Consider the following 20,592-nt stretch of genomic DNA (forward strand, 5'->3'; position numbering starts at 1 on the left):
CCTATATAAACCAGAATTGTTAGCTAAAGGCCGAGTAGGGTTAAGCATTGCAAAGCAATCCATAGTCTCCCACCAGTAATGATTTCTTTATTCACCCAGCTGTATAAAAACTTTCTGTATTTCCCAATGACAAAACATACTCGCAAACCAAGTCTTGTTAGCCCAGATGAACCAGTTTTGCTGAAACCGTCAAACATGTAGTAGTTAAGGAAGTGTTGCCAGGACAAAGATTTCAAACAAAGGGCCATAAATCCTTCAAAAAAGGATGAAATGCGACCCTAGTGCAGGACATCAGGGGGTAATTACCATATATGTAAACTTTCATTGAAATCAGACCAGCAGTTTAAGAGACAAAGGTTTTTTTCAACAAAGGACCATAACTCCTTTTAAAAGGGTTGGAATGAAAAAAGTACTACTTGGATGCACAACATCAGGGGGCAGTTACCATATCTGTAAACTTTAAAATTGGCCGAGTTGATTAGGAAAAGTTGTCAGGACAAGGATTTTTCACAAAAGGGGCCATAACACCATAAAAAGGGTTGGAAAAAAATACCTGGATGCACAACATCAAGGGGTAGGTATCATATCTGAAAAATTTCGTTGAAATAGGCCCAGTAGTTTTGGAGGAGTTGTCCCGACAAGGATTTTTCAACAAAGGGCCACAACTTTGTAGATAAAGGTCAGAATGAAAAAAGAATACCTGGATGCACAACTGCAGGTGGAGTTATCATGTCTGAAAAGTTTCGTTGAAATCAATCCATAACTCAAGAAAAAGTTATCCGGACAAAACGTTTTAGGATTTGTTCAACAAAAGGCCATAACTTCGTCAAAAAGGGTCAGAATAAAACAAATAGTACCTGAATGCACAACTTCAGGTGGTAGTTATCATACCTGGAATATTCGTTGAAATTGGCCCATTTCTTTAGAAGGAGCTCGAGTTGTCTGGACAAACTTAGGGACAGACATACTGATTCCAGTATACTCCCCTAACTTTGTTGTTGGGGTATAATAACATGTCTAATCACGGACTTAGATATCTAATCTAATTCCGTGGTCTAACTTGCTTACTCAAGTGAAATAACAATTACATGACTGACCTGTTGAGGGTATGTAAAAGAGTAACATTAATTCATTTTCAAAATTACTTTGTCTCTCAGAGCTATTAATATATTTACATTGGCATGCCTTTTCCAAATAAGGGGCGGGGACCAGTGATTGTTAAGGCTCAACATTATCCAAACTATAAGTGTGCTGGTCAACATGTAACACCACCACAACTATTGTGCCCTTTTTTATTTTTTTGCATAATGACAAGATACATAACTCACCTGAAGAGACCGAGATATAAAATATTGATAAAAAAAACTCTTTTGATAATTGATTTAATACAACGTAATCCGTATCAACATAGAACGTAATCCGTATCAACTAAAATTGAGCATGTTCGTAATCCGTATCACAAGTATTAAATAGCAGTTTATGCACAAATTTCATGTCCATGTGATAAATTAATATATTCAATAATAATAGTATTATTCGTTCTATTATTGTAGCTATTTACTCCCATTTCAATGACACGGGGAGTCGTTTTATTCATCTTTATATCAAATACACGTAGATTTGTGTATTACGTCAGAATAATTAAATTATTAAATCTACTATGACACGTGTATGTGATAGTATCTATACCTTCAACAGGCTTTTTTTGTAATCATTGTTTCAACTTTGTTGCTTATATCACATCATTATACTTACGTAATCTTGTAATTTGCCGCAACACTCTTCCAATCGTGGGAGATTTTTTCTCTGCCGTAAACCGTATTTGGTGCAAAACTAACTTTTTCTTCCGACGTTATCCAAACGGCGAGTGTTACTCGGGATTACCCCCGTGTACACCAAACAGCCGTTTCGTCCTCCGAGGACTTGGGGGTGATGCTAAGGGCCAAAAAAGTGAAAATCCAATGTGGTCTACAAGTCCTTTATGCAAATTTTCAAAGTGCTTCTGAGAATTATCTAAATGAATATATTTCTGTAATTTTTATCAACTTTTATTTTCAATTTCAATCCTTATTAGGTTTGCTCAATCATTGACTTAAATTGCAAACCTAAATCCGCGACTCAATTAATAAATTATCAAGTTTTGCATTAAGTTATGGTTAAGTTAATCGACAACTTGGCGCCCAGATAACTCAAAGTGCAGTGAAAGTTAGTTATATTGTTCTTTGTTTTTGTCTATTGTCTTTTGGTTGTGGTGACGAGCAATGATGAATCTCCTCGTAAGTAAAAAAGAGAATCTCTCTCCCCTCAGTGCCGAGTACAGTAAGAGAGAAAAATAGATTTCGATTGTAATCGGGAGACATAATAGAGCTACTCAAAATCATGACGGAAATATGATACTGAGGTGTCTACATTTATTTCGCCTTTCAGCAGTACCATCACCACGAGGGGACATGGACTGGCGCTTTATGGGAAAACGGTCCAAGAAGTTATTAATTTCTCTAATTACTCTAGAGTTCGAATAGAGAGTTTTGGTTTGGAAATAATCAACTTGCTATCGATATAGTCATCTGTCCGAATGCAAGCTAGGTAGACAGAAATAGTAATCTCCCTTAGTTAATGAAAACTAAGGTTAATGCAGCTGTACAAAACGACTTGACTGGCAAATTGATTATAAATTCACGTCACGGCAAATTAATTCCATATTGAGATCAAAGTTTCAACAACGTTTTAATGTGTAAATGAGAAAGACTACCTACATGATCAGTATCAACCAAGGGTCCAATATTACTATGACACATCGCCTCCTCATAAGTAACAAAAGAAAGGTGATTGTTGAAGTTTCCCGCCGGAAAACGAAGCACCAAAAAACGCTGTCAAACATCCCAAAAACGGTGATTTCGCTCAAAGGTATTTACATGTAGGTTTATTGTGACACTGCGAACAGAACAGTTTTCCGTCAGCCATATTTACGACTGCGAGGTTAGTTTTGGGTACCTTTGTAACGGAAGCTATTACAGATACAGATGCACAGATTTTATTCTGACAATGTTTACATTTTTAGGTCACCTGAGCTTTAGCTCAAGTGACCTATTGCTATCCGTTTTCGTCCGTCGTCGTCCGTCGTCCGTTAACATTTTACATTTCAAACTTAAAGTCAAGTTCTGCTGGGCCGATTGAACTGAAAGTTGGTAGGAATGATCGCCTCATGGTCCTGACAAAGTGTTGTTATTTTTCGGGTCGATCAGAAATCCAATATGGCCGCCACGGCCGCCATTTTGAAAACCTATTTCAAACTTAAAGTCAAGTTCTGCTGGACCGATTGAACTGAAAGTTGGTAGGAATGATCGCCTCATGGTCCTGACAAAGTGTTGTTATTTTTCGGGTCGATCAGAAATCCAATATGGCCGCCACGGCCGCCATTTTGAAAACCTATTTCAAACTTAAAGTCAAGTTCTGCTGGACCGATTGAACTGAAAGTTGGTAGGAATGATCGCCTCATGGTCCTGACAAAGTGTTGTTATTTTTCGGGTCGATCAGAAATCCAATATGGCCGCCACGGCCGCCATTTTGAAAACCTATTTCAAACTTAAAGTCAAGTTCTGCTGGACCGATTGAACTGAAAGTTGGTAGGAATGATCGCCTCATGGTCCTGACAAAGTGTTGTTATTTTTCGGGTCGATCAGAAATCCAATATGGCCGCCACGGCCGCCATTTTGAAAACCTATTTCAAACTTAAAGTCAAGTTCTGCTGGACCGATTGAACTGAAAGTTTGTAGGAATGATCGACTCATGGTCCTGACAAAGTGTTGTTATTTTTCGGGTCGATCAGAAATCCAATATGGCCGCCACGGCCGCCATTTTGAAAAACTATTTCAAACTTAAAGTCAAGTTCTGCTAGGCCGATTGAACTGAAACTTTGTAGGAATGATCGCCTCATGGTCCTGACAAAGTGTTGTTATTTTTCGGGTCGATCAGAAATCCAATATGGCCGCCACAGCTGCCATTTTGAATAACTATTTCAAACTTAAAGTAAAGTTCTACTTGGCCGATTGAACTGAAACTTTATAGGAATGATCGAATCATGGTCCTGACAAAGTTTCGGGTCAATCAGAAATACAATTCGGCTGCCATGGCCGCCATTTTGTAAATACCTATTTCAAACTTAAAAACAAGTTCTAATAGGCCGATCTCACTGAAAATCGGTCTAGGAATGATCAGCTCATGGTCCTGACAAAGTTAAGTTAACATTATACTCAACTATTTTTTACTCAAATTAGTACATATTTCAACAACAAAAATAAATACTGTAGGACTCAGGTGACCGTTAAGGCCCATGGGCCTCTTGTTACATTTCCTCTGCCGTCAGCTCTATTATATAAATAAAAGTTAGTTGATATTATTGGTGATTACATGATTTATGATTATTTTTGAAAGTCCATTGCTGATAATGTCACAGCTCTGTTATTATAAGTTCATAAATTAACAACTATCTGTACATTGTATTGTATTTTAGGTACATAGTAGAAGTTATAGTAGTTCAAATTTAATGTTGGTATACTATGTTGTTATATGAGTGTTGAATTCTTGTTAATTAAATTATTGTGGCCTCAATAGGTTTTTTGTTTTGTTTTAAACATATTTCTTTTGTAATTCATATACAATGGGAGTTGGCCACACGTTGAACAACTTATATTAAGCCCTTTCCCTACAATATATTACTGCAAATTTTCAACATGGCATATTACAGATAAATTTACATTGTCTTTAATTGAGAGAGAGACAGAGACAGAGAGGTGGCGAAGAGAGACACAGAGAGGGGAGAAAGAGAGAGAGGTCAATAGGTTCCATGCGGTTATAGAGAAGTGGCTGATTCTTCCAATTCTTCCAAACAGATTGGCGTGGTCTGGAATCGGTACATCACTTGTTTGCCAAACTAATTCAAATTTTCCCTCTGAGGACCAGACCTTGCATCGCATTAGGTATGCTTGGTTTATCATCGCTTCATTTATATGTAGATCAATGTAAGCTTCGTTTTGTTGCGGCATTATGTAGAACCAAATCTAATTGTGCATCTTAACAACTGTTTTTATTGCGATTGTATCAAAAACGTGTTGGTGTACATAAAGCTAAATAGGGGTGTATTGTTGATGCATTTGACATACTTTACAAGTACAGCTTTCATGGTTTTTTTTAATGAATTCTTTAAGTCGGGTAATTTTTCTCCAAAGTACCGCTGAAACATCTAGTTAAAAATGTTCTTCTTTGTAAAGAATCAGATGACTGGAAAAACTCGTTTAGATAATTCGCCTTATTTTTCGAGATTCAAAAATCTTCATCCTGAAATGAAACCTTCAGTGATCTGGTACTTTTCAAAATGTCATCCTTCTTTTATTGGAACTTGCAAAGCTTGCAATGATCATGTGAAGCTAGGCTTCAAGAAATTTTCTCGGATTGTATCTGTATGGATTTTAACAATTTCTGCAATATCCGACCTGACACTTCTATGGTCCATCGTTGATATCTGAAAGATTTAAACGTGTCTGTGTAAGACAGACTGGGTACAAATGTTAACGTGCTGGCATTGTAGTCCTTCGTTACATATCTTTAATGACTATTTGATATTTTTATTGATTCCGGACATCTGCAGAGGTCCTCAAATGTGAATTTCCAATACGTTCCTTTTTAATACTACGTTGAGAGATCACGTATTTTCTGGCCTTAGGTAAATGCTTAGGTACTTGGTACATCAGTCAAGTGCTTGTCCAATGACAATCCTTGGTATAAAATCGTTTCGTCATCTGCGATCATTTTATTCTGTTCACAAGTACTTTGGGTATATCGTTCACGCAAATCAAAAACAGCGCAGGTCCTATGACACGTCCTGGGATCCTACTTGTGACAGGTTTTTCGATTCACGACCAGTAATGAACAATTTTTGTTTCATATTATGCAAGAAATGTTCTATTCACTCCGATATGTTCCTGGCCATTATTGTGCAACCTGTAATTGACTGGGAAAATGTCATCAAAGTTTTTTAATGTGTTTTGAAGTCCGGGTATAACTATAGCAGGCTTTGTACAATATATACATGTATATCGATATACGACCTTCCACTTCAGAACCCGTGTTGTTCATGGACAAATAAATTGTCGATATTCATGTATTGTACCCCTGGTGGTCCGATGAAGTAGTAGTTTTCCTATAATCGATTTAATACTAAATGGTCTGTAGTTATATAATTTAGTTTGAATTGTTTCTTGCTTTGACTATTTTTTTGAGAGGTTTTGTGTTTGATGATGACCTGCTTTAATTTTTTTCATTTATATCTTTATATAGTATCTTGTTTTATGTCGACTGTACACCTATTGTACAGATGTACAGACTGTACACCTATTGTATAATGGAACGTACACTTGTATGTTGCATTGTCCGACTACCTCAATTATAAAATGATATATAATATATAACCAGATCCACTATCATAATCTAGCCTCCCCAAACCCCGAATTAAACGTCTACTGCCAGTGAAACAGTCAGCACTACATGTACACCCCACTAACAATAATAACCATGCAGTTCTCTGGTACCTATCCATGTACCCACCTTTATTTTTCCTTTCCATCGCAGTTTTTTTTCTCCCTTTTCCCCCTCGTCCACTGGTCTTTCTGTGTGAGGTTGCTGTAAATTTAAGTTTAATTTTCATATGACATTTGTATATAGTTTGAGGAAACGTAAAGTTCAATTTCGCCTATTCTTGGTCTTGAGCAAGTCTATGAAAATGGGTCAGTCTACTTTCATTTTGTGATCACGTGTGGGAACGAAGTAGCCGGAAGTGGTCGTACATAACATGTACAGTTGGCAACATGATAGACGGTTACAGCGCTACCGTCCAGACAATTCTGGGTACGTTGTTTACATGGGGACTCACAGCAGCTGGAGCAGGACTGGTTTTTGTATTTCAGAGCAATCAGGTACGTTCTTTTGTCTGAAATCGACACAGGTGTGTTTGCCCTATGCCGTACAGGTGTGTGTATGCCAGGTGTGTTTGCCCTATGCCGTACAGGTGTGTGTATGCCGTACGGGTGTGCGTATGTGCAATAGCGTTACGTAACTTTTACTGCTACTCTGGACAATGCCACAAAACACAAAATCGTCTTATTTGTACTTTGCCAGGGACATAATTGTTTTTCAAATTTGCAACGTCGATCTGGTGTTCGATAAAGGTGTATGAGGTGTAGCGGATCTCACGTAAGTTGTGAGAAGTTGTGTGTTATAGTTTAGTATCTACAGCAGCGTTTACGTCCCTTGCTTCTCATTATCACGTGGACGGTGGTAGAATCGATACATTCATGTGTTCGTGTACATATATTGAAGGCTAGAATAAACAAAAGTTAAGGCATAAGTTGTGCGTGTTTGGTACATATAGTTTTAAGGTTGTTGCAATATAGATTTTTTTATTCTTTATAATAAAAAAAATGAAAAATAAAAAAGTTTTAACTAAATGTACTTACTTGTAGACTGTATTTTTTAAGAGCTGAAAACAGAAACACTACGTTTATTTTGTTTGACCTAAAGAAAGTAAGTTGCTGTGTGATTGTATATAGTACATACTAGTCCAAATTGGGTGATAATATATAGTACAGACTAGTCCAAATTGGGTGATTTATATATAGATGCATACACCAAAACAGGCAGGAACATTCACAAATTAAATCTGGTTTTATATGAACTTCATTTGAATTTGTTACAGAGAAAAGTGTTGGATGCCAGTCTGGGGTTTGCTGCTGGTGTAAGTAGTAATGCTATAGTCTTTACTCAAATATTTTCTTCTTTAGGCAATAAGAATGATTTATTTGTACAATGGTTTTTTTAGCCTAAAATCAATATATCATACATGTATACTGAATAAGGCCCCATTGAAGGTCACTGTATGAGGGCCTGGTGGGAGATAAGTTTTGTATCACACCCTCTCTGAATATCAAAAACTGGGAGAATTGTCAAATTGATAACACAATTTATTATTATTGAGCATTATAAATTTCTACATGTATAATAATGGTAGAAAAGATATATATTTTAAATTCCTACAATCATTATTTTAGTGTCTCTAACACCTGTGACCTCCACATCAAGGTCTCCGAGTTGGATCCAATATTCAGCATTGCTTGTGAAATGTTGATTTAATGTGACACATTAATTTCATGATCAACAACAAATTTTCATAATTATCTTTTGCAAGTAAGGATCAATTTAGTAGATTCCAAAATAACAGATTAACAGATATGTATGCTGTTCAAATATCGCAAAATTTAAAGGCCTACATTGGTTGTGTCATTAATTTTAGAGTCATGTTACAAAACTTGGGGTAACCAGGTGTGTTAAAAAGATCTTGTTCATGTACATGTAAGAAAAACAACACTTAAGTCAAATTTTCATCAGGTAGAAATGGGTTGTGTCCAAAATTCATTCAGTCATGTCACAAATCACAAGGTCATATCACACACCCTGGGTAAATTAAAAAAAAACTGGGGCTGGTAGGATTTGCCAGTAGTGTTGGGTGGTGATTTAGTTTGCCTTTGGCATGGTATTTACGAGAGGTACTACTTTTCAAAGTCGACATCAGATCTTTGATATCACATTGAGTCAAATACACCAAGATACCACCTTCAGCACACATGCATACATTAACTGTACAGAGGCAAACCATTAAATGATCTAAGCTGTTATTAGGACGCTAAACAAAATAAATACCCCTAGTAGACCTGGTGAGGTTTACCACATTTACCAACACAAATCATCCCAGTATGACTTATAATTCTATAATTCTCTTGTTGTCTTCCAGGTGATGACAGCTGCGTCCTACTGGTCACTTCTTGCCCCCGCTATAGAAATGGCTGAACGTTCTGGTCTGTATGGAGAACAGGGACAGTGGTCCTTCATTCCTGTTAGCATAGGATTTATACTAGGAGCCGTGTTTGTGTATGGTGCTGACGTTCTCATGCCTTACTTGGTGAGTATCTTTTGTAGGAGGGACATTTCCTGTAATTAACAGTTTTACTGATGGATTTCTATCAGGAATGTTTGTTGCTGAGTTTGAGGCTACATTTGTGTGTGATTGTGTTTCAGGGAGCCAACAGTTCCAACCTCATTGTGACACTAGAAGCAGCTTCATCCAAAGTAGAGAAGGAGGATAATGTACAGATAGATTTTGTTAACCAAAATAATTACACATCTAGTAAGTATAAAGTAGAGAAGGAGGATAATGTACAGATATATTTAGTTAATCAAACTAATAACACATCTAGTAAGTATAAAGTAGAAGAGGGTAATGTACAGACAGATTTAGTTAACCAAACTAATTACACATCTAGTAATTATATAAAGTAGAGAAGGAGGATAATGTACGGATAGATTTAGTTAATCAAACTAATTACACATCTAGTAATGATAAAAGTAGAGAAGGAGGATAATGTACAGATAGATTTAGTTAATCAAACTAATTACCCATCTAGTAATGATAAAAGTAGAGAAGGAGGATAATGTACAGATATATTTAGTTAATCAAACTAATTACACCTCTAGTAATGATAAAAGTAGAGAAGGAGGATAATGTACGGATAGATTTAGTTAATCAAACTGATTACACATCTAGTAATGATAAAAGTAGAAGAGGATAATGTACAGAAAGATTTAGTTAACCAAACTAATTACACATCTAGTAAGTATATAAAGTAGAGAAGGAGACTAATGTACAGATAGATTTAGTTAATCAAACTAATTACACATCTAGTAATGATAAAAGTAGAAGAGGATAATGTACAGATAGATTTAGTTAACCAAACTAATTACACATCTAGTAAGTATAAAAAGTAGAGAAGGAGGATAATGTACAGATAGATTTAGTTAATCAAACTAATTACACATCTAGTAAGTATAAAGTAGAGAAGGAGGATAATGTACAGATAGATTTAGTTAACCAAACTAATTACACATCTAGTAAGTATATAAAGTAGAGAAGGAGGATAATGTACAGATAGATTTAGTTAATCAAACTAATTACACATCTAGTAAGTATAAAGTAGAGAAGGAGGATAATGTACAGATAGATTTTGTTAACCAAACTAATTACACATCTAGTAAGTATAAAGTAGAAGGAGGATAATGTACAGATAGATTTAGTTAATCAAACTAATTACACATCTAGTAAGTATAAAGTAGAAGGAGGATAATGTACAGATAGATTTAGTTAACCAAACTAATTACACATTTAGTAATTATAAAGTAGAGAAAGAGTATAATGTAAAGATAGATTTAGTTAATCAAACAAATTATGCATCTAGTAATGATAAAGTAGAGAAGGAGGATAATGTACAGATAGATTTAGTTAACAAAACTAATTACACATTTAGTAATTATAAAGTAGAGAAGGAGGATAATGTACAGATAGATTTAGTTAACCAAACTAATTACACATCTAGTAATGATAAAGTAGAGAAGGAGGATAATGTACACATAGATTTAGTTAACCAAACTAATTACACATCTAGTAAGTATAAAGTAGAGAATGAGGATAATGTACAGATAGATTTAGTTAACCAAACTAATTATGCATCTAGTACAGATACATTCACATGCCCGTACCTCAAAAGATCAATATAAGAAGATAATTTAAACCATTTACTAATTTTAGTCCCTCGTTTACACTATGACAGGTGACCAAAATTATGGGACTCAAGTTTTTTTGCAGATTTCTCAATTATCGTTATGTATTAACAAATTAATCATTCCCCTTGCCCCCCCCCCCCTTTTTGGAATGGCTTGCGCTATATCTAATTGCCTTTGATATATCTAATGGCTAGTGATATATCTAATGGCTGGTGCTATATCTAATTGCCATTGATATATATAATGGCTAGTGCTATATCTAATTTCCATTGATATATCTAATGGCCCGTGATATATCTAATGGCCTGTGATATAACTAATGGCTAGTTATATATCTAATTCCCATTGATATATCTAATGGCTGGGGGTATATCTAAATGCCATTGATATATCTAATGGTTAGCACTATATCTAATTGCCATTGAAATATCTAATGGCTAGCACTATATCTAAATGCCATTGATATATCTAATGGCTATCTAATGGCCAGTGATATATATAATGGCCAGTGATATATCTAATGGCCAGTGATATATATAATGGCTAGTGCTATATCTAATTGCCATTGATATATCTAATGGTTAGCACTATATCTAATTGCCATTGATATATCTAATGGCTAGTGATATATCTAAACGCTAGTGATATATCTAAACGCTAGTGATATATCTAATGGCCAGTGATATATCTAATGGCCATTGATATATCTAATGGCCAGTGATATATCTAAACGCTAGTGCTATATCTAATGGCTAGTGATATATCTAATGGCCAGTGATATATCTAATGGCCATTGATATATCTAATGGCCAGTGATATATCTAATGGCCTGTGATATATCTAATGGCCAGTGATATATCTAATGGCCAGTGATATATCTAATGGCCAGTGATATATCTAATGGCCAGTGATATATCTAATGGCCAGTGATATATCTAATGGCCAGTGATATATCTAATGGCCAGTGATATATCTAATGGCCAGTGATATATCTAATGGCCAGTGATATATCTAATGGCCAGTGATATATCTAATGGCCAGTGATATATCTAATGGCCAGTGATATATCTAATGGCCAGTGATATATCTAATGGCCAGTGATATATCTAATGGCCAGTGATATATCTAATGGCCAGTGATATATCTAATGGCCAGTGATATATCTAATGGCCAGTGATATATCTAATGGCCAGTGATATATCTAATGGCCAGTGATATATCTAATGGCCAGTGATATATCTAATGGCCAGTGATATATCTAATGGCCAGTGATATATCTAATGGCCAGTGATATATCTAATGGCTAGTGCTATATCTAATTGCCATTGATATATCTAATGGCCAGTGATATATCTAAACGCTAGTGCTATATCTAATGGCTAGTGATATATCTAATGGCCAGTGATATATCTAATGGCCAGTGATATATCTAATGGCCAGTGATATATCTAATGGCCAGTGATATATCTAATGGCCAGTGATATATCTAATGGCCAGTGATATATCTAATGGCCAGTGATATATCTAATGGCCAGTGATATATCTAATGGCCAGTGATATATCTAATGGCCAGTGATATATCTAATGGCCAGTGATATATCTAATGGCCAGTGATATATCTAATGGCCAGTGATATATCTAATGGCCTGTGATATATCTAATGGCCTGTGATATAACTAATGGCCAGTGATATATCTAATTGCCATTGATATATCTAATGGCTAGTGATATATCTAATGGCTAGCGCTATATCTAATTGCCATTGATATATCTAATGGTTAGCACTATATCTAATTGCCATTGATATATCTAATGGCTAGTGATATATCTAATGGCTAGCGCTATATCTAATTGCCATTGATATATCTAATGGCTAGTGATATATCTAATGGCTAGCGCTATATCTAATTGCCATTGATGTATCTAATTGCTAGTGATATATCTAATGGCTAGTGATATATATAATGGCCATTGATATATCTAACGGCCAGTGATATATCTAATGACCAGTGATATATCTAATGGCCAGTGATATATCTAATGGCCAGTGATATAACTAATGGCTAGTGCTATATCTAATGGCTAGTGATATATCTAATGGCTAGTGATATATCTAATCGCCAGTGATATATCTAATGCTAGTGCTTTAACTAATGGCTAGTGCTATATCTAATGATAACACAATGGAGAAAATACTGGAATTTAAGACTCCAGGAATGAAATGGTAGCAAATTGATTTTATTTTGCATTTTCATAAAAATTCTTGATCTTGTGATAAAACAATCTTGTATTTGTTTCCTTTTCATATAGGGTTGTGAAATTAATTCAATTTCTTTTTACTTTAGCTTGCCAGATACACACTAAAATGAAAAATAAATAATCTATAGCTTCTCATGAAATGAAAACTCATGTAAGATCATCTATATTTGACTATTTCTGACTATAATTTACTTGGATTATAATAAACTCAGTCAATTGTAACTAAGACAGAATTATTTATATGGTTTCCAGCATAGATTTTGAGAAGAAAAAAGAGCTGGTGCCCGAAAGGAAATTTACTATTTCTACCAAATAGATTTATATGTGTGTTTGTTGTAAACTTCAGGGGACCCGTTTTCATTATCAACCAATCCTGCCCTGCGTAGAAAACAGCCAAACGTAGGACCACAGTCACACAGGGAGAATATAGATATAGAGGATCACAGCCTAGGAGGGGCGCCGCCTATAAGCATTCAGTGGAAACGCATACTGTTACTGATCATAGCAATAACCATACACAACATTCCAGGTAAGGGTGCGTGTTAACTATGGAGAACGTTCCAGGTAAGGGTGCGTGTTAACTATGGAGAACGTTCCAGGTAAGGGTGCGTTTTAACTATGGAGAACGTTCCAGGTAAGTGTCTGAATCTAGTGTGTACACAACTTCCTCGTGTTTGAGTGTGAAAAATATATCCAGCTTGCATACCAAATTTGATAAAAGTGTTTTTTGGACTGATGTATTTTTGAAGACTGTTTAAAATAAATTACATTTTAGACACTTTCATTTTTATCAATAAAAATTCTAACAAATTTACCTTCAGTAGGTAGAGTTATGTCCCCTTGACCAGTAAGCTTGTGTTGTCATTACAGAAGGCCTAGCTGTAGGAGTAGGATTTGGTGCTATAGGAAAATCACCTGCTGCTACATTTGAAAATGCCAGGTGAGACGAATATTAGGCAGGTGAGATAGACTGTACCCTACCCAGTTCAGATACCTTTTTTGTCCTTAAATTAGTTAAATGTTTCTCAACCTTGGTACTGTGGCAGATTTTAATTGAACATAGGATTACTGTCGTCTTCTAGCTTGAGCTAGAGGGAATTTCCCTTTAGCTCAGTGGTAGAGCATCAAACTACATGTCGGAACCTAGGGATCGAGGGTTCGATCCCTGGTGGAAGTACACTATTCTCTTTCCTGTAACAGTACCATAAATTCCTTCCCTGAAATTTATGTTATATATTACTTTTACTCTAGACCCTTTTTTATATTTTCTCATTTCTTAGTGTGTATGACATAACTGTTCATGGCAAGAAAGTGGTATAAGAAATATCTATCTTGCACCCTGTTTCACATGCGTGACGTCGTAATAACATTTGTGTGATGTCACCCGATTGGAAACATTCTGATGCAGCAATGTGGAAACCAACACCATTTTGTGGTTTCTTAATTAGCTTAACCTGGTGATAGGAATAAGAGAAAAATACTCTTTCATGCCCAAGAGTGTACTAGGATAGCAATATTCCACCATCAGGATTTTCAAATTGATGCAAAACCCTCAGCAAGTCCATGATTGATCCAAATTTGAAAACTTCTGATTTAGAATTTCCCTATCCTACACTTCTGGGTAGGAAAGAATCTAATAATCATGGATCTCCCTCTCTCTCTCTCTCTTCAGTAATTCCTCATTACACCCTGTCTCTCTCTCTCTCTCTCTCTCTCCAGTAATTCCTCATTACACCCTGTCTCTTTCTCTTTCTCTCTCTCTCTCCAGTAATACTTCATTACACCCTGTCTCTCTCTCCAGTAATTCCTCATTACACCCTGTCTCTCTCTCTTTGTCTCTTGTAATTTTCTACCTCATCCCTTCTCAAATCCATAATTTCGTACCATCCTTTATCCAAAACCAACTCACATTTTCTGTTTGATCACTTTTCCCATTGATTCCCTCTTCAGGCTATTCTTTTTCACTTTACCCATTCTCCACTCCATTCCTCTCTGTTTGCCTTCTCAAATCCCTATCAATGTTTCCTTCCAGTTCAATCATCCCCACTTAACTCATCCCTTCTTAATTCTTCTTCACACCCTTCTTCCTCTCCATTTCACATTTCCACTCCACACATGATCAGCTCCTCTCCACTTCCCGGCTGCCCCCACTCCAATCCTATTAGACAACCACTGATTGATTTGTGTTAGTACTTTTTGCCTTCCTACCCTGAATTGTATACCTTTTTCAAAACAACAAGACTACTGACCAAACTTTATATGAATGCTTGGACCTTCATTTTGCATCATTTTAGAAAATTAAAGTTGATATTAGTTTTCTATTTTCAGAAATTTAGCTATTGGAATTGGTATACAGAATTTTCCTGAGGGACTGGCAGTCAGCTTACCATTACGTGGTTCAGGCTTGTCAGTGTGGAAAAGTTTCTGGTAAGTGTGTGTAATCAAAGGACAAGATGTACTCTGGATCAATTTTAGCCCCAGATTTTCATTTGTTTGTAACTTGTTCAAGTCTACCTGCTTTGATGGATTGTGTTGTTTTTGCTAAGCTATTGAAATGTTAGATACATAGACACATTCAGACTTAGTTAGAAATGTGTTTTGACTTCATAAACAGGCAGGAAAATATTTGTTAAAAGCTTCATAATGGAAAATTGTAGAAATTGTGGGTGTATGCATGAAATATTGTTTATGAAAACATTTGTGCCCAGTTGAAATTAACAAAATAAAAATGGAAAATGGCTTAAAATGAAAAAAGAAATGTCAATTTTCCAACCATATTTATTTCGTCTAAACATAATTTTTATAACGAATATAAATAATGATGCCAAAATCATGACTTAAATCAATAATAAGAATAGTAATAAAAACAATTTTTGGCTAAATTTGATGTATAGCAGATATCTTCAATACTTGAAAGTTTTACAAGAGATGGGCAGCAGGTATTATAAAACTTAATGTATCAGCTTCAAACAACCAGAATCAACTATACATTAGTTTTATATAGACTGTATGCATGTATATAGAATAACTGTGTTAGTGATTTAGATGTTGGTTATACTTATCCTATACCACAGCACACTAATATAGAATAATTCTGTTAGTGATTTAAATGGTGGTTATACTTATCCTATACCTCAGTAAACTTTTATTTAGTAATTGCTAGTTTCATTTCTCATATCAAATTGCTTCATACATGCTTAAACTAAGCCATATTTGTATCATGGAAGCTTCTTGAACACTTTTTGTTTTGAAGGTTTTTTGTTTTAGGTCCCCTCAAGTTTCCTTAAAAAATATTTAAACGTGATTGTGGAGGGATTGAATGATTGTGTAACCTTTGACCTCTAGGTATGGCCAGCTTAGTGGGATGGTGGAGCCAATAGCGGGTCTGTTTGGCGTGGTGGCTGTGTCTATAGCGGAGCCCATCCTGCCCTATGCTTTGGCCTTTGCTGCTGGAGCCATGATATATGTAGTCGTTGATGACATCATACCCGAGGCACAAACTTGGTGAGTAAAAACTAGCTGGCTACATAGTCATGACCTTAACTTTGAATTATAAAACTTCCATCTGTTAACAATAGTGTGGCCTGCATATTTAAATATTGAACTTCTTCACATGTCTCATCTAGGTCTCAAATGTTACATTTTCTCTTGATATGTTTGACTATCTAGCTGATTCAAGAGGTAATATGAAATATTACACAATCTAAATTTTGTTGGTATAAAATTGAAGAGATATTTTTCTAGTTTCAAGCCTTCTTAGAATATGCTATAATTGATACATTAAGGAATAATCATTACATCATTGCTCCTTGTTTTTAAAATACTTATATTTTGTACAACTTTACAACTTTGTGCAACCGATCATAATAAATCTTTTGTGGATGTTTCAAAATATGTGACAGTCCGCACAATATTCCAAAAAGAGTCATTCTATAATGACAAGTAAAGAGAACCCCAACACTTGACAAGAGTTTTTATGAGACATAGTGAGGAGGCGGTCTACTGACAAAGTGTTTAAATGTTTACAACGTTTTGAAATTGCAGCATATGTTGCCTTTGTGGGGTAATCACAACATTATAGGAAAAAAGAGGTTAGTTAACCCAACATTGTATAGAAAATAAGGTAACCGTAATGTTATACATGTATAGAAAATGAGGTAACCGTAATGTTATACATGTATAGAAAATAAGGTAACCTTAATGTTAACCATGAATAGAAAATAAGGTAACCGTAATATTATACATGCATAGAAAATAAGGTAACTGTAATGTTATACATGGATAGAAAATAAGGTAACTGTAATGTTAACCATGAATAGAAAATAAGGTAACCGTAATGTTAACCATGAAAAGAAAATAAGGTAACTGTAATGTTATACATGTATAGAAAATAAGGTAACTGTAATGTAAACCATGAATAGAAAATAAGGTAACTGTAATGTTATACATGTATAGAAAATAAGGTAACCGTGATGTTATGCATGTATAGAAAATAAGGTAACTGTAATGTTATGCATGTATAGAAAATAAGGTAACTGTAATGTTATGCATGTATAGAAAATAAGGTAACTGTAATGTTATACATGGATAGAAAATAAGGTAACTGTAATGTTAACCATGTATAGAAAATAAGGTAACTGTAATGTTAACCATGTATAGAAAATAAGGTAACTGTAATGTTATACATGTATAGAAAATAAGGCAACTGTAATGTTAACCATGAATAGAAAATAAGGTAACTGTAATGTTATACATGTATAGAAAATAAGGCAACTGTAATGTTAACCATGAATAGAAAATAAGGTAACTGTAATGTTATACATGTGTAGGGAATAAGGTAACCGTAATATTATACATGTATAGAAAATAAGGTAACCGTAATGTTATACATGTATAGAAAATAAGGTAACCGTAATGTTATGCATGTATAGAAAATAAGGTAACTGTAATGTTATACATGTTTAGAAAATGAGGATGACAGAATACAATGGTGTATAGGATCACAAAGCATGTGTGAAAATATTGATATGTTTGATGGAAACCAACATTTTTTTCATTTGTTATATTTTCAAAGTTCAATGTCACAATAACATCACTGCATACAGAAAGAGTTAGAACGAGTATTGTAATATTTGGTGCTTGTTTTACTACCAAAAGCCATTTTACAATTTCATGTTTCGATCTGGTAATAATTGCATATAAAACTATTATTTATTGTTTATTTAAAACAATATTTCATTTTTGCCTTGGTTTGTTGGCCTAATGTGTGTAATGAGGTTATCTCCCCTAGAATGTTTCCAGGAGGCTACAAGAGAAGGGCCGGTGTGAGGGGTTAGAAATAATCTGGAATCAGCAGATTTATAAAATTGTAACAAAATACATTGAGATAAAGAAACATTTGTTCTTTTCCACAGAAACATATATAAGTTTACAAATCATTTACGCATGATATGTAACACACAATTACCAAAACTGGAATCTCCCCTTCCTCCTTTGTGTGCTCAGGTAAACAGTACCCAGCTAGTACCCAGTACCAGTGCCCTTGTATGTACAGAAAATAACCACAGCATACTGAAACTATTTCAGTTACGGATGATAAATAACAGATTATAGACATTCTCACACATTCTCATAATTCTCAGATATTCTTCCTGTACACAAAATGCGTAGATATTCTCACCTTTACACAAAATTATCAGATATTCAACCTGTACACAAATTATCAGATATTCCCACTTACACATAATTTGGAACCAACATTAAGATGCAGGTGCCCAATTTAAATCATTGTATCAATCTGTTTTTCACTTTCCGCACTATATCTTATAAAGTAATGACGAAGTTTTGATCAAACATGCATGGCTGGTGTGCTAATAACCCAAGTCTCTCACTCCGGTTGAAATGTTTGACAGATTCTATGCATATTTAAAGTGGTTGCTGGGCTCCGGTTGGATGATTTATTTCCACACTATATGAGTATAAAACAGAGATAAGGTTTGTGTGTCAGTGTTGGAGTATAAAACAAAGATAAGGCATATCTGTCAGTGTTGGAGTATAAAACAGGGATAAGGTTTGTGTGTCTGTGTTGGAGTATAAAACAGATAAGGTTTGTGTGTCAGAGTATAAAACAGGAATAAGGTTTGTCTGTCTGTGGTGGGGTCTAAAACGGAGATAAATGTACCAGGTTTTGTGTCAGTGTTGGAGTATAAATAGAGATAAATGTACCATGTTTTGTGTCAGTGTTGGAGTATAAAACAGAGATAAATGTACCATGTTTTGTGTCAGTGTTGAGTATAAAACAGGAATAAGTTTTGTGTGTCTGTGTTGGAGTATAAAACAGGAATAAGGTTTGTCTGTCAGTGTTGGAGTATAAAACAGAGATAAATGTACCATGTTTTGTGTCAGTGTTGGAGTATAAAACAGAGATAAATGTACCATGTTTTGTGTCAGTGTTGGAGTATAAAACAGGGATTAGGTTTGTCTGTCAGTGTTGGAGTATGAAACAGAGATAAGGTTTATGTGTCTGTGTTGGGGTATAAAACAGAGATAAGGTTTGTGTGTCTGTGTTGGAGTATAAAACAGGAATAAGGTTTGTGTGTCAGTGTTGGGGTATAAAACAGGGATAAGGTTTGTGTGTCAGTGTTGGAGTATAAAACAGAGATAAGGCATATCTGTCTGTGTTGGAGTTTAAAACAGGGATAAGGTTTGTGTGTCAGTGTTGGAGTATAAAACAGAGATAAGGTTTGTGTGTCTGTGTTAGAGTATAAAACAGGAATAAGGTTTGTGTGTCTGTGTTGGAGTATGAAACAGGAATAAGGTTTGTGTGTCAGTGTCGGGGTATAAAACAGAGATAAGGTTTGTGCGTCTGTGTTGGAGTATAAAACAGGAATAAGGTTTGTGTGTCAGTGTTGGAGTATAAAACAGAGATGAGGTTTGTGTGTCAGTGTTGGGGTATAAAACAGGAATAAGGTTTGTGTGTCAGTGTTGGGGTATAAAACAGAGATAAGGTTTGTGTGTCAGTGTTGGAGTATAAAACAAAGATAAGGCATATCTGTCAGTGTTGGAGTATAAAACAGGGATAAGGTTTGTGTGTCTGTGTTGGAGTATAAAACAGATAAGGTTTGTGTGTCAGAGTTGGAGTATAAAACAGGAATAAGGTTTGTCTGTCTGTGGTGGGGTCTAAAACAGAGATAAATGTACCAGGTTTTGTGTCAGTGTTGGAGTATAAATAGAGATAAATGTACCATGTTTTGTGTCAGTGTTGGAGTATAAAACAGAGATAAATGTACCATGTTTTGTGTCAGTGTTGAGTATAAAACAGGAATAAGTTTTGTGTGTCTGTGTTGGAGTATAAAACAGGAATAAGGTTTGTCTGTCAGTGTTGGAGTATAAAACAGAGATAAATGTACCATGTTTTGTGTCAGTGTTGGAGTATAAAACAGAGATAAATGTACCATGTTTTGTGTCAGTGTTGGAGTATAAAACAGAGATAAATGTACCATGTTTTGTGTCAGTGTTGGAGTATAAAACAGAGATAAATGTACCATGTTTTGTGTCAGTGTTGGAGTATAAAACAGAGATAAATGTACCATGTTTTGTGTCAGTGTTGGAGTATAAAACAGAGATAAATGTACCATGTTTTGTGTCAGTGTTGGAGTATAAAACAGA

The 20,592-nt window shown here is 35.1% G+C and overlaps 1 protein-coding gene across 1 annotated transcript in view; it reads left to right on the forward strand.

Moving 5' to 3' along the window:
* Positions 1-6,817: 6,817 nt before the first annotated feature.
* Positions 6,818-20,592, forward strand: part of LOC110451861 (zinc transporter ZIP11-like) — a 42,476-nt gene continuing 28,701 nt past the window's right edge. Inside the window, exons 1-8 of the mRNA XM_021500082.1 lie at positions 6,818-6,971; positions 7,751-7,789; positions 8,843-9,010; positions 9,127-9,235; positions 13,271-13,453; positions 13,795-13,864; positions 15,253-15,351; positions 16,270-16,428. Coding sequence (XP_021355757.1) covers positions 6,864-6,971; positions 7,751-7,789; positions 8,843-9,010; positions 9,127-9,235; positions 13,271-13,453; positions 13,795-13,864; positions 15,253-15,351; positions 16,270-16,428 — 935 coding nt within the window. The 5' untranslated portion in view covers positions 6,818-6,863. The remainder of the gene's footprint in view (positions 6,972-7,750; positions 7,790-8,842; positions 9,011-9,126; positions 9,236-13,270; positions 13,454-13,794; positions 13,865-15,252; positions 15,352-16,269; positions 16,429-20,592) is intronic.

The sequence above is a fragment of the Mizuhopecten yessoensis genome, unplaced genomic scaffold, assembly GCF_002113885.1.
Source record: "Mizuhopecten yessoensis strain PY_sf001 unplaced genomic scaffold, ASM211388v2 scaffold6217, whole genome shotgun sequence".
NCBI classification, from domain to species: Eukaryota; Metazoa; Mollusca; class Bivalvia; order Pectinida; family Pectinidae; genus Mizuhopecten; species Mizuhopecten yessoensis.